We start from the raw sequence: 13,844 nt of genomic DNA on the forward strand, positions 1-13,844 counted from the left end.
GGGGGGGGGGTTTGCATATGTCCCTGGATATAACACACACCTTTTTTTTTTTATTTTTTAAACCCCAAAGAAGAAAGGAAAAAACCTTATCATAGAATACAGGTAAGTAACTAAGGTCTGGGGTGTCCAGGGCTAGGGGGCACGCGTGGAGATTGAAGACCACCCTGTGCACGTGTGTTGAAGTGGCTCTGGGCCCCAATCCTGTACACCAGCAGTGGAGCCATATGGTGAATCCAGGGCCCTGAGCTGGTTCTGGAGCCACATGCTGGGTCTTGCTCACTGCGTGGCTCTAGAACCAGTGTGTGTTCCTGGAACCAGTCCTGGCATGTGGCCCCAGAGCCAGTGCAGTGTCCTGGACTCACCATGTGGCTTCAGTGGCTGATTGAGCCCAGTCAGGCTGTCCTAATATCAGCATGCTGACATAAATGGCACATGGTGACTCCAGGATGTTGCAGTGGCTCCAGAGCCACATGTCAGATCTGGATGTACAAAGTCCAGAACCACACATTGTCTTTTGGGCTGGGACCTGACATGATAAGCCCATTCATGTGGCTTCAGAGTTAGTGTGTGGTCCCAGACTTGCTATGCAGCCCCAGTATCAGCGGCCAGGCCCAGTCCAGCATACCTGTGCTTGGACTGTTGTAGGGCCTAATCCAGCATGCCAGTGCTGGCTCTGAAGCCATGCATAGGGGCTAAGCTACTCTTGTAGGTGTCTGAAGATCGGTTAGCTATGTTGAAAGCTGGGCTGGGTTCTTACAGGTATGGTGAAACCAGTGCTTTGAAAAACTGTGCACTTCAGCAGTTATTCTAGATCAGTGGTCAGCAATCTCTTTAGGCTGCAGGCCACAGTGACCCAGTTTGGGTAATAGTGGATCGGTGCTAGGACCCAGATGCTGCTGCCATTTTTCCCTGTGGTGACATGGGGAGATCGCCTGCTGCTGCTTCGTCCAGTGGCAGCGTGCGAAAACCACACATCTGAGAGCAAGATCAGATGGCTCGGGGGGTAATAGGTTGTCATCTCCTGCTCTAGGTGGCCACCTTTACAGATGTAAGAGCATTCTTAATACAGAAGCAGAATTATTTTTGGAGAAACTGACACCTTGTATCATTCCTGAAGATGGCCTCGCCAATGGTGTCACTATGAAAGATAGCTGACAATTCCTCTCCTGCTGACTACCTTCCCAACCACAACCAGTATCCTGGTACTGCAGCATTGGCTCACATCTAAACAAAGTGCTAACTGGGTATTTAGATAGTGGTTCAACTTGTGTTCCTACCAATTCCTCTGCTGTTCTGTTCTTGCCACATTTTTTCAGGTGGGTGAGAAAACTTGTTTAGTGGAGTGTTTTATTTTAACATTATCTTTCATATTTGCTGCTGAAATTATAAAGAAAATCAAACCACTAGCCTGGTAGAAGTTACTCATGAGGCAGCTGGAACCTGAGTTTGTTGAAATGCTAGTCTCTTTTTGACGGCATGCTAATTTGGAGGTGCAGAGAATATTTTCTTCAGTTTTATGCAGCTAATTCAAATTGATTAGCAGAAGGCTTCAAAGTTGGGAAACTTACTTGGGAGTTGAAAAAGCATGTAAGTTTTATTTTATTTTCCCAATCTAAGAATAAGAAAGGTTTAAATATACCTCACATTTAAAACTGCTTTATTAAACAAACAGAAGAATTTCAGAACTGAAATACTTCTGTTTGTTTAATAAAGCAGTTTTAAATCCGAGATTATGTTTAAATCTTTCACTTACAATCAAGCAAATGTAAGCTTTATGTAGTTTGTTAATATATTCATACATTATAATGTATTCCAGTCTCCATTCAAGGAAAGCATGACTTAAATCAGTGGTTGCCAACTTTTTTGTCCGGTGTGCCACAAGCTAAATCCCCACCCCCAAGCTAAGTGTCCACACCCTGATAAAAAAAACCCTAGAATTTTCCTTCTTTAGTACTAGATGAATTAAGAAATAGACCTTTCAGATTCTGTGAAGAAGCATAAAGAACACTCATGTTGCATGTTTACCCTTAAATAACAAGGTCACAGATGTTTCCTTTCTCTTTCCCATTTTGATGCTCTGGTAGTTATCTGACATGTTCTTGTCTCCTTCATAGGAACACAGAAAAATTCTGAGAATACAGTAGTTGAAGAACACAATTACCAAAAATGCTTGGTTTAATTACTTCAGGTAACTGTAGTTTTCTAAACCATTTGCAGGCACAGCAGTTGATTTTTCTGTGCTGTTTTGGTGTGCACTTTTGTCAGTGTTTCAATCTTTTTAGCTCAGTGCTATCTGCAGTATAAAATTCTGAGTTCCACTGGGCCCTTAATGAAGACAAATGCAACCTGGAGGAGAAAAAAATGTCAGTGTTTGCTTTTACTTGTTTAAGTGTACTGAACAGCTTGCAACATAGTTAGATGGTGAGTTTTACACTAGTGTATTAAGGTTTCAAATCTCTTTCAAATCTGGAATGTAAAATCAAGGAGGGCAGTTGCAAGGATCCATGTGTAAGATTCTAGTTTCTTGTAGACCAAGGGTAGGAAGAAGAATAGGATCATATAAGCTAGGCAAGACAGTGATGGAATGCTAAAATTAATTTGTGCAGTTTCTCAAATTGAAGAAAACTAGAGTTTTTTCGAGAACTGTGTCCGGTCTTTTATGTAAAAACAAAGTTCCACTTCTGAGAAAACGTTTTCTTATAAGAAGAATTTCAGAGACCATGCATCCCCAAAGCCTATTTGTACAAGAAAGCTTGTTAAAATGTGTGTGGCCTGGTTGGAACAATACAGCATGGCTGGCATCCAGCGACTATCAATGAAGAAAATCGAAGTACTAGCCTGTGACTGTAACGCTGTGCCATGTGTTTCAAAATGAGTTAAAGCATTCTGCCAGTTACACAGACAAAGCTATGGGAACAGCATGCTCTGCCAATATGACAATATGGGTTCCTCCTGTGGGGCCTGGTAATAGTCTCAGCGTTTATGGAAAAATTGATTTCAGTTGTTAGGTGCGGCCTGCACTAGGTTCCCTAACCTTTTCTGGCTGACCAGGCAGGAACATAATGGTTTGGTTACTAAGTAACAATCTATTTTGCTTGTCTGCGCAACATAAGAAATGGTGCCAAGAAACAAAGGCTCTATTAACACAAACCTACAAAATTTGAGCACCTAAAATAGGTCTGGTGGCTTTGGTAATCCCACTGACTGCTATTTTTTTTTTTTTTGTCAGCATGCATGCGCTTAAGTCATGAAATCCAGGCCTTACTGAAGTCAGTGAGATTTCTGCTGTAGATTGAAGTTAAGATTTTATCTGTTGTGTATAAATCACTGCTATTTTATTATAGATCTCAAAATATTGTTGATTTGCTGGGAGACTTTACACAGTCTTTTCGAAATATGTTCAGTCCTGTCAATTAAGAGTGCTGATGAAAATAATAATTAGTAAAATCTCTAAACTAAAACTGGCACACCATAGAAATTTCAAATGGATTTGAGAGAAAAAGGACTACACTGATTTATTCCTGCTTTGTACATTGACGAAATTAATTTAATCCAGTGAACAAGATCTAACTTTTTGTTGTTTTTTTGGTTTAGTACTTGGTGATTTTTAGAATGCCATGAAAATTGCTTGTGACTAAGGGGCTCTGACAGTGCCAGTATCCTCATCTCTAATCTGCATTGCCCACATTTTGATGCAGCTTAGGTTAGACATTCTGTGCCCTTGCTTCTTGCCTTGTGTTTCCATTTATAGGCATTGTGGATAAAGCTGTTATTTAACCATTGAAGAGCAACAACACAGCTGTTGTTCTCAAACTTGATTACCTGTTTTTTTCCTTGAATCTGCAGAAATCAAGCACAATATTGGTAATTGTACCAAAGTAGCACCCTATTTATATTGGACTATCCAAGATGTATAGTAGGCATCTGTCTATCTAGTTTACATGCATAAATGTATGCATGAAAGAAGCCTCTAATGTAGGCTTCAGTATAAGCTTTCAGTGCACCTAGAGTAGCCACCTACCTGGTAACCTCCGTTGTTGATAGGTATTTAGTTAGGGTGTTCAATTTGGCTAAGTACAGACGGTCAGAAAGCCCAAATCTGAATTGATTCAATCTTTGCAGGTTAGTCTAAGATGCAGAGATTAAACTGAGAAACAACTGGACATTTACTTTTGATTCAGGAAATGCAGCGACATGCCTGTAGTGGCTCAGGCCAGAAGCTGTAGGGCACTAGAGCATGGCTCTCTGGCACATAGAGAGCCTGGGCTGTGTGCTCACTTCCTCCTCCTGCTGGCCTCAAGGTCTCTGTGATTTGCAGTCCAGAATCAAGGCAGCAGGACTCTGTGGGGTTGCTCACCACTTCCTCTTCCTGCTTCCAGGTGCCTCTGGGATTTGTGGTCCACAGTCTCAGCCAGCATTAAGTTCCAATAAATTTAGCAAGGCAGGGCAGCTCTGTACTTGGGGAAGGGGGGGTTTAACCTCCCCCCCCTCCCTAGCCCCAGACCTCTGCTGGGGTTTGCCTGGTGGGGGGCAGTCCCCATCTCCCTCTCCCTCTTCCCCTTCCCCCCCTCCCTGACCCTTCTCTGCTGGAGCAGACAGCATAGCCCAGCCCAGGGCTAGAAAGCATGCTAGGATATTGGGGGACTGTGATTTAACTTGAACCAGGAAGTGGTCTGGGACAGAAGTTTCATAAACCGGTTTGACCCAAAACAGTTAAGTCTGTTTATCTGAAACCAGTTTCAGCCATTTTGGAACTGGTTTATGTGCACTTATGTAAACTTCTGTTCTATTACAGGTTTAAACCAATTTCTGATGACTTAAACTGGTTTATGTGTAACTTCTATCCTTAGGCTTAACCTCCATTGTTTTAGGTTTATTTTCCCCTTGCATTGTGAAATGTGGGGTAATGTGCAAATAACCATTTAGCCTTCAAGTGGAATTCAGGATTTTCTCAGTATAAACCCTTTAAAGGAGTATTGTCATTACACTAGCAGTATTAGTAGGTGCAAGGACAGCTTCTTCATAAAAACAGCACAAGCGTCCTTGGTATTTGTACTGTTAATACATGGAAGCAGTGACAGCCTTCTAAAAGTGACATACAGCATTAAAGTAAGAAGCACATCCTGCTTTTTGTGCATTTCTCTCTGGTGTCTTTCTATTGGCTGTGACTATGCCAATAGAAATTGGGAGATTTGTCAGCAGATATGTAGTTGATAGAGCTTCAGATCCACCATCCTGCATGTAGCTGAGATTGTGAACACAGGAACTTTCCTCACCTTTTTAACCATATGCTTATTTGCTGACTCAGAACTGCAATCACTGACTAACTGGAAGTCAAACTTTATTATTCTGCCTCTCCCAGCACTTCTCCTGCTGGATAGAGGCGGTAGAAACTTGCATGCAAATAAACTTCAGAAACTGAAAGTTTTTTGTTAGAGGAAATGTGCATGTTTTCATTTTTCTGCAGAGGTTATAGAAACACTACTTTATTTTTAGCATGCTGTCTTCTATCAGTTGCTCACTAAATCACCTGTGGGACTCGCCCTCCATTTTAACCACTCCCCTCTGTAGACTTGGGTGACACTGCAGAATAGGATCTGTTTTCACTGACGACAAAAGCCTGAGGATTTTTGAGAAGGACGGGGTCATTACTTTTTTTTTTTTTGGAAAAAAGTTGGACCAAATCATTTCTTTGGAGATGAAGTAAATAAAAGCAGAAAACTAGCGAGTAGCAGTGAGGATATATGATTTCCTTTTTTGTGAGTGAACTTTAGAGAGTCTGAACTTGAATAACAAACTGCAGCCATGCAATCGGAAGCAGACTGTTTGAGTCCAGAAGCTCAGAAACTGGTAAGGGGAGAAAATTAATGTATTGCTTTAGTTCTCCTGTTGTTTGTACTGTATTTTAGAGCTAGAAGGAAGGTAGTGCTTGACAGATATGTTTGTTTAGTGCTCCAGTGGCTCTACTACCTTAGGCATGTTGGTGGTCTCAGATTACATTTAAGGAGCTATGGCCTCTGTATAGTTGAAGAGAATATACATATACTAAATATAAGCCTTCTCCTTCCACCTAAATTCTGTTCCACGCATCTGCCATATTTCATGTACAAAGAACAATCCCATCTAAAGCCAGAGCTTTTGCGCAGTGATATGTTTTCATTAATGATCTTAAAAATCTGCCCAGATGGCAAACTCCTAATGGCTGCATTTCAAAAGTTAATTATTTATTTTAAATAGCGGCTTCCTCTGTATATGATATCTAATTGAATTATGTAGAAAAGTGAATATTGTGGATGTTTCCTAAAGACCTCTAATTCAGTGGTGTTCAATCTTTTTAGACTTAAGGTGCCCCTTAGAAAATGCTAGCTTTTAGTTTTCACTTGTTTTTAGACAACAGAAAAATAATAGTCATTCTTCTGTAACAGAGAGCTCAGATAACAACAGATCACTGTTTTTAGCACTGAGTTCATATTTGAAATCTCTGGGTTTGTTTTCTGAAACGTGTTTGCACACCTAACAGTGGTAACATTGCTTGGCACATTGAGGCACCCTTAAAAGGATCTCAAGGCACTCAGTGTTGTATCACCCTAATTGTGAATCTCTTCTGTAATCACATGTGCCTCCCAGCTCTGTGCTGAAAAGGTGAAAACAACCTTCTAAAAACTTTGTGCTAATTCACATTCTCTTCCTTGCTATTTCAAAGTTTCTGATGTAGATTTATAGAAACTCCTTAATGCTACCTGACAGTGTTAGCAAAGTCCCTTTTATTAGTTTTCTCAGTGCTAGCTTACAGAAGATAGTTAGTGATTTTAAATGCAATAATGATTTTATGTAAAAAAAAATCTCAGGTTTCAAGTATTTTTAATAAAAAGATATTTTTCTCAGACCTAATGTAAGAAAAGTTGCATCTTATTAGGCCTATCTGAAAAAGCCTAAACTACATAGTGCTTGATATGACATATGAGCAGACATGTTAAATTAAAACTTGGCTGACATATTTTAAAGAAACTCCATAACAGTCCCTGTGGTGTCAGTGTAATGTGCAAGATTGACAGTGGAAATGCTGACTTGTCTGTTCATAGGTTTGTCTAAAGTGCAGACTTGAAAGTGTATTTCTGGCACATCAATTGCAAGTGAGAGCGGAGTGTGCATTTATACACAGTACAGTTGCAGAGGGGAAACCTGTTGGTGTTCTGTTCCAGCCGCGAGATAGATGCAGGTTAAAAGGTGACCAGCTAAACAGGCTCTAGATTCCTTAATCCCCAGCTGATCCACAAGTCAGAGATAGCATGAACAAGCTGTGCCAAGTACCATTTTTATAGTTGTGTAAAGGGACTGATACTTATTGAGCCGTATGAGCAGAGAGAGAGAGATTTTTCCCTTACTGTTTTAGCTCATGATCATTAGTTTGGCCACTTGGATACATTTATTATTATTGTTTCAAAATGCCTAAGAAAGAATTTAAAAATATATTCCACCAAACAGTTTGTTTTTAGATGAGCAGTTTCAATACCTCCAAAAAGCCAAACGAATTCTGCGGTAGAGTACTTGGCTGTATTAATGGATAGTGGGACAACATTATCATTTAGATTTTAATTTCAGAATTTTTATCAGAAAAATTGAAAAATACTTTTTGGAAACTTTAGTTCTTAAAATACTGTCTGTGGTTGAGGTGAAACTACTTATTACCTGCTCATCTCAATCTTGCCTGTGCACTGCCACTCAAATACATAAAACATTACCAATTCCAACTTGTATGTTGGAGTTTGGTGTCTGTCTCAATATTTTGATTTGCTTTACTGATAAGGGGGAGAGGATGATGACCACTTCATATCAATAATGCAGTAACCAATTAAAGATATCTGCATCTCTTTAAAAGAAGAGGAGGAGGGACAGGGAAGAAAAGCTCTTTTTGTTTTGTTGCTGGTACATATTGCAGCTGAAGATTAGTGTTGAGAGAAGTAGTTAGTCATGTTAGTCAAAAGTCAGTCAAGGCAGGATAGATGTGCACCTTGATAGACTCACTAAGGTGTGCCTTTATATAGTACATGAATATGAGTACAAGCTTTTGGGAACCTGAGTTCACCTCATCAGATGCTGTGAAAGGACATGCAGAAAGCAGAGTATAAGGAGAGAGAGACTGAAAAATAGGTAGTCAACGTACCACTTGGCTAAAGAATTTACGTACTATTTCAGTAAGACAAATACTGTCATATTATATTGATCATGTTTATCTATTGACTCTGCATCTCAAAGCAGGTGAAAGGAATGGCAGCACAAAACGCATCTTTCAGCATGTCACTCTGGAGCATGCTTATATTTCCAAAGATTAAAGTTTGTTAGATGTTAACTTTATATACTCAAAGTATCCTCCAGTTAAAAAATACAGTGAATAGCTGTACGTATGCTGTTGCTTGACTAAATTGTTCAACTCTTCCAGCAATATTGAACTTAAATTAAACGATTAGCAGAAGAAGTCACTTAAAGTAATCACTTCTTGAGGCAGAACTGGTTTCTACCAGCAAACTGTGCCGGTGTCCCCTCTCTTTCTTACCTCTAGCCCATAAGCACCTGCTACTAGTTTTGAATACTAGACCCTTAACAGAATGAAGTGTCCCTTTAATGTAATACAGTCTTTCAAGGTTCATCTACAGGCAGTAACAGAATTAATGCCAGGTTTGTTCCATTTAACACTACTGTAGTTTCCTGCCTTTGTTGTCTGTTTCTTTGGAGCTCCAATTTAACAATGAAGCCTATATGTTTTTCAGGGCATTTCCTTTCACATTTGCACCTTGGGATGTGTCTCGTAGAAACCTGTACCTAATTAAATCTCTAATGTATATCACCTTGTTCAAAGTAAGATTTATATGTGTTACTTCCCTGTGCTTGGAAGGGGGGAAATGTATTCTTTAACTAGGAAGTCAGAACTTCCTTAGCCATTGTTCTGTTTTATACTGGCTGAGCCCAGACAGAGTTAGATATGGGTGCAAACAGGTTTTGGTCAGTTTTAACTCCTGTCTGATTCATTTTTAGGTTGGCACTAATAATTGAGAAAGTATGGAGAAGGTAATTGGATGTAACTTACTCTTGCTGGCTCCACTCCATCTTGTGGGGAGCAGTAGTGAATAAAAGATTCTTGTCCAGAGGTGAAGTAAAAAAAATACCAGCCTGATATTTTCAGAAACATTGGGTGAATTAGAGCTGTAGAAATTAGATTTATAGTCTGTAGGGTTCTTGTACCTATGATATGCCAGATATCAAACTCTTCAAGCAGGATGAGCATCTGGTATTAATTAGTATTTTTCATTCTTTAAAAAGATCAGTTTGTGGCTTTAAAGAACAGAGAGATCTAGCTGGGGTAGCTGGTCAGCCAAGAAGGAAATACTGCACTTTTTCAAGTATAGTAATATACCTGTATTAGGGCCTGCAGTAGCTTTAAATGTTTTAGAGTTCAACTGTAATTCTCAAAATGCAGCAGTATGTATTGATATGGCAGCGTTTTGGCAGTTTCTGTAGAGCAGTGTTGCTCTTCTAAATGACGCTGACTTCCATGGTCCTCTCCACAAGTGACCGTCTCCTCTTTTCTCTGTTTTGTCTAGGGCACTGTTTGTAACTCTTGTGTATTTCTTGGCATAAGAGAATTGGTGATTTGAACCTTTTACTTGTTGGATCAGTCAATACAGTATAAAAGGGAAGATTCAAAGCTTTTAACAACTGTAATAGGGCTACACTTTTTAATCACTCATCTATCTCTCCAGTGATTTTTGAGTGCTTGCCTGTCCTTTTCTAGTTAAGTCTGTTAGAGGCCTGCATCCCTCATTAGGTTTTTGGCAGTTTCTGAAGGATGAAGTCATCTATAAAATATCTAACTTAATTATTTTTAATCTCGAATAACATGAAGGAATTCTTTCATATCAAGTTTGACAACTTGGAGAGTCTTGCCTTAATTTTCATTTTATACATTTTACAAATTTTCTCTTAGCTCCTCTTGTTATAAAGATTTCACTGATATGCAGTTCAGCTGTCATCTATTGGATATAAGCAGGTCTGTCTCCTACCATCACTCTCAAGTTAGATCCTAGTTAATATTTGGCGTGCTTATCTGCTTGGTCTGGAGGAGGGCCAAATTCATGCAGGCAATGTCTGTTCTGGCTTAGTCAGCAAGCAGTGGGAAATTAAAATGGCTATTTGCATACAACAGAGGAAATCAAGATATTTAGAGCAGAGAACTGTTAACATCCACAAATAAAACCAGAAACCTTGGTTCCCCCCGCCCAGTCCCACTGGCAGGGGTCCGAACCTGGTCTGCTGAGCACCCCACCCTCCTCACTGCGGGTCCTGAGGCAGAGGGGGCAGGGAGGGGGGTTAATCCCCCCTCTACCCCTGGGGGACCGCAGCTGGGTCTGCCTGGCCTGACTGCTGCCACCATTTGTTCCCTGCTTATGGCAAATAGTTGAATAAGCCCCCTTCACCAGATGCCAGAGGGAGGGGGCTTATTCTGACACTTGCTTCCTCAGCTTGGTGATTGGCTGCAGGGGGATGCCAGGTGCCCCCGACCCAGAAGCACCAGTTGCCAAGCTGGGAGGGGTCCCCTGCATGCTCCGCAGTGGACCCAGAAGTGGACCAGAAGTATTTCTGGTCCACATCCACGTCTGCTGCTGAGCGCATAGGGAAACCCCCACACTCCCATGGGACACTCCATCTGCCCCACCATCTCAGCATTCATGAGCTGCACCTGGATTAGACTAACTTGCAGAGATTAAATCAGTTTAGGCTCTGGCTTTTTGAATGCCTGTCCCTAGCCCATAAGTTGTTATATAAGCTGTTCATGTATCAACAGGTTTAAGTGAAGCTTGTGCTGTAAAATCTCATTGTTTATGAGAGCAACATTTCTGTCTTCACAGTGTAACAGTCCAAGCCTTGCTGCAAAGTTCTGTGGATAGTTGGAGGCTGTACAGTTTAATGCTAAGCTTTGCTTAACATTTAATTGTGTGAAATCTTCAATGAATCTTCACTTAAAGGGAACTTATTTTGGTTTTTAGTGCGGTGCCTGGGAACCCCTGCAAACAATACTAGAAACCTCATAAATTAATTAGAACAGTTTTTACAAAATTTCTTTCAAAGCACTTTCTATGATCTCTCTCTCTCTCTGTCTTAGAGCATTACTTTAAAATATTTGCTTCCTGTAGTTTCAAGGTTAGATTTTTGACTATCTGCAGAGTGAACCAGAACAGCCTGCGAGTCAGAATTCACTGCAATTCAAATAAAGCTTCTTAAGAATAAAACTGCAAAGACTGCAGCTTTCATGGAATTATAGTTAATGACCAGCCTCATGGCACTATAGTGCACTTCTGGCTCTCACATAACAGCTAGGAGTATTATAAATAGGATGATCATCTTAATGAGGTTATGATTTTATTTTCCCAATTAGCTACTTTCCTGAACAGCACTGAACTTTTGGGGGCATTTGGTTAACTTTCCATCTCAACCACAACAAAAGTACTTGTGAAATGTACATAGTGTAGTGCATTTGTTGCTGGAGGAAGGGACCTAATACTACAGAGAATGGAAAGTAGTCAAAACAGGGTGGTTGACACATGCTGCTGACTGCAGGGTTTTCTTTATAAACCATAATAAACTAAAATTAAATTTTAAAAAAGTTTTATCTTGGAAATATACCCCTTTTTCCCCCCTTAAATATCTTGGTACTCATATTAATGCGTATCGTGCTGACCAGAATCTTCTCGTCATGCCCTGGTATTGCTCACGTTTTGTCCTAGTCACTTTTTGGCTCTACTTACACTTTAGATTGTAAGGTTTTTGCAGAGAGAGGTCTTTCTTACAGGCTGTTTTATTACCTACCACCATAAGGCTGGGTCCTTTAGTTGCTATTGCAATGTAAATAATTTATTAATAGGTAATTGTTCAAGATGGAGGTTTATAAGGATCTAGATAGTCTGTGATGAAAGCATGCTTAAAAACATAATAGTTAAAACAAATCTCAGTGTTCAAACCAGTTTATTCTTGCATGACGTGGTTAAGATGAGCCATCCTAAAATAAATGTCAGTGCATTGGTTAGAAGAATGTTGCGGTGTTTTTTGCCCCCCTCCCTCCCATAATGACTCTAGGAAGCACATGATTTCTGGCATTCATGGAAGTTTATTGTATATTATTTAAAAATATAAATATTAATTTAAAAGACTCCAAAAGGTATTGGCCAAGAGTAATAAGTAATGGTTAAGCTATACCATTAGATGGGAATGGGGGACACCAGTGTGTGTGGTTTAGAGGTATTTAATTAGGATGTGGTTGTAAACAAAACATGCTCGCAAGTAAAATATATTTGCCTCCAAAACAGCTCATCATTACGTCTGGTGAGCTACTAAATGAAAACTTGTTCTCTTCAATCTAATTCTGTATCTATAGTTTGAATTTGCACGTATTGGGTGGATTGGTAATTTATTGACTGTGTGCCAATCGTACAGAATGCATTGATTGCAAAACTGGAGTATAATAAATTAATAGAAGCCTAGGAATTGTGTTGATCTCTAAGTATTTGACATTAAAACTGGAGAACAAAATTTACACCAAGACAAAGGTGAAATTAAACTGATTATCTTTTACTAAAAGCTGAAGCTGTTATTTGCATCTGAAGGAACTGCTGCCTCTCACGGGTGATATTCAGAATTTCAAGGTATTAGTATCAGTACATGACAAAATTTAGTTACTGCAAGAGTGGATATTTGTGACATTTGAAATGTAGTGTATAAATTTTTTGGCCCTTAATTGAAAATGGAGGAGTGGAATACGTGCATGTGTTTTGAGTGTAACGTCTTGCCATATTTACCCAACTCCAAGACTACTTTGAATTTAAGATGACCCACCCCCAATTATTAGACTCTAAAAATGGAAAATTATAGATGTTATTGTTTTCCATTTATAGAATCTAATTAGTAAGAGGTTGTTTTAAATTCATCGTCCCCCTGCTGTGGCTGGGCAAGTAGCAGTGGGGGTGAGGAGCCAAACCCCTGCCCCTTACTCCCTTGACCCCTACATGCCTGCACCTGCCCTCCATCCGTTGTTCTCCCCCCACATCTCATACATGTGTCTGATCCCTGATGCTTCTCTCTTATGCCTGCCATCCCCATCCCCTATGCTTCTCACTGTCTGCTGCTTCTCTGTTCCAGTTCTGGAGCAGTCAACAGTAGCGACCCCAGCCCAGCATAGCCAGGAAGAAATGGCAGCAGCTCCTGGCCCAGCTGGATAAGAGCTGGAGGGACTGAAGGCAGGAGCAGAAACCAAGGGAGGGAGGAAGCAGCTGTGCATGGGGTGGGAGCAGACTATGTTGTCTTCCTGTGCTCCCTCTGAGCTGCACACGCTAGCTCCCATTTGTTCCCCCTCCCCCCTCCTAGTCTATCCTTCCCTGCCAAATGAGCCATCCCAGCCTGGATCAGTTGGTGATCTGTTGGAAACCTGGGGCCAAAGCCCCAGCTGAGCTACTGCCTGTCCCAGACTAGTACGGAAATCCAAAATGAGGCCCCCATCCCCCCATGCTGACGGAGGGGGAGGGAAAAATCAAACTTATTTTGGATTTGAGTAAATACGGTAATGTCAACAGGTAGATTATATTTAAAAGATTGTACTGTCCAAAGAAATGGTCTTTCTCTCACCTTTTCTTTTTTGGGTACAGTAAATATGCACCCTTTCATATTGCTTATATCCCCAGGCTTGCTTGAGTGACACCAGTAGATCCCAGAGTCCTGGATATTCCTCATGTGGCAAGAAAAGGATAGGCTATGTAACAAAAGACTCATTTAGCAGATCTTCCTGTTTGGGAGCTTTG

At 40.4% G+C, this 13,844-nt stretch overlaps 1 protein-coding gene across 10 annotated transcripts in view; it reads left to right on the plus strand.

Moving 5' to 3' along the window:
- Positions 1–13,844, plus strand: part of LRRFIP1 (LRR binding FLII interacting protein 1) — a 189,001-nt gene that overhangs the window by 78,531 nt on the left and 96,626 nt on the right. Inside the window, exon 1 of one of the 10 annotated variants that reach the window (XM_019553789.1) lies at positions 5,315–5,850. The exons of the other annotated variants lie outside the window; for them this stretch is intronic. Coding sequence (XP_019409334.1) covers positions 5,806–5,850 — 45 coding nt within the window. The 5' untranslated portion in view covers positions 5,315–5,805. Of the gene's footprint in view, positions 1–5,314; positions 5,851–13,844 lie in introns of those variants that run through there. 10 annotated transcript variants of the gene reach the window in all.

This window comes from Crocodylus porosus, unplaced genomic scaffold (genome assembly GCF_001723895.1).
Source record: "Crocodylus porosus isolate Cpor-Errol unplaced genomic scaffold, CroPor_comp1, whole genome shotgun sequence".
Classification (NCBI taxonomy): Eukaryota; Metazoa; Chordata; order Crocodylia; family Crocodylidae; genus Crocodylus; species Crocodylus porosus.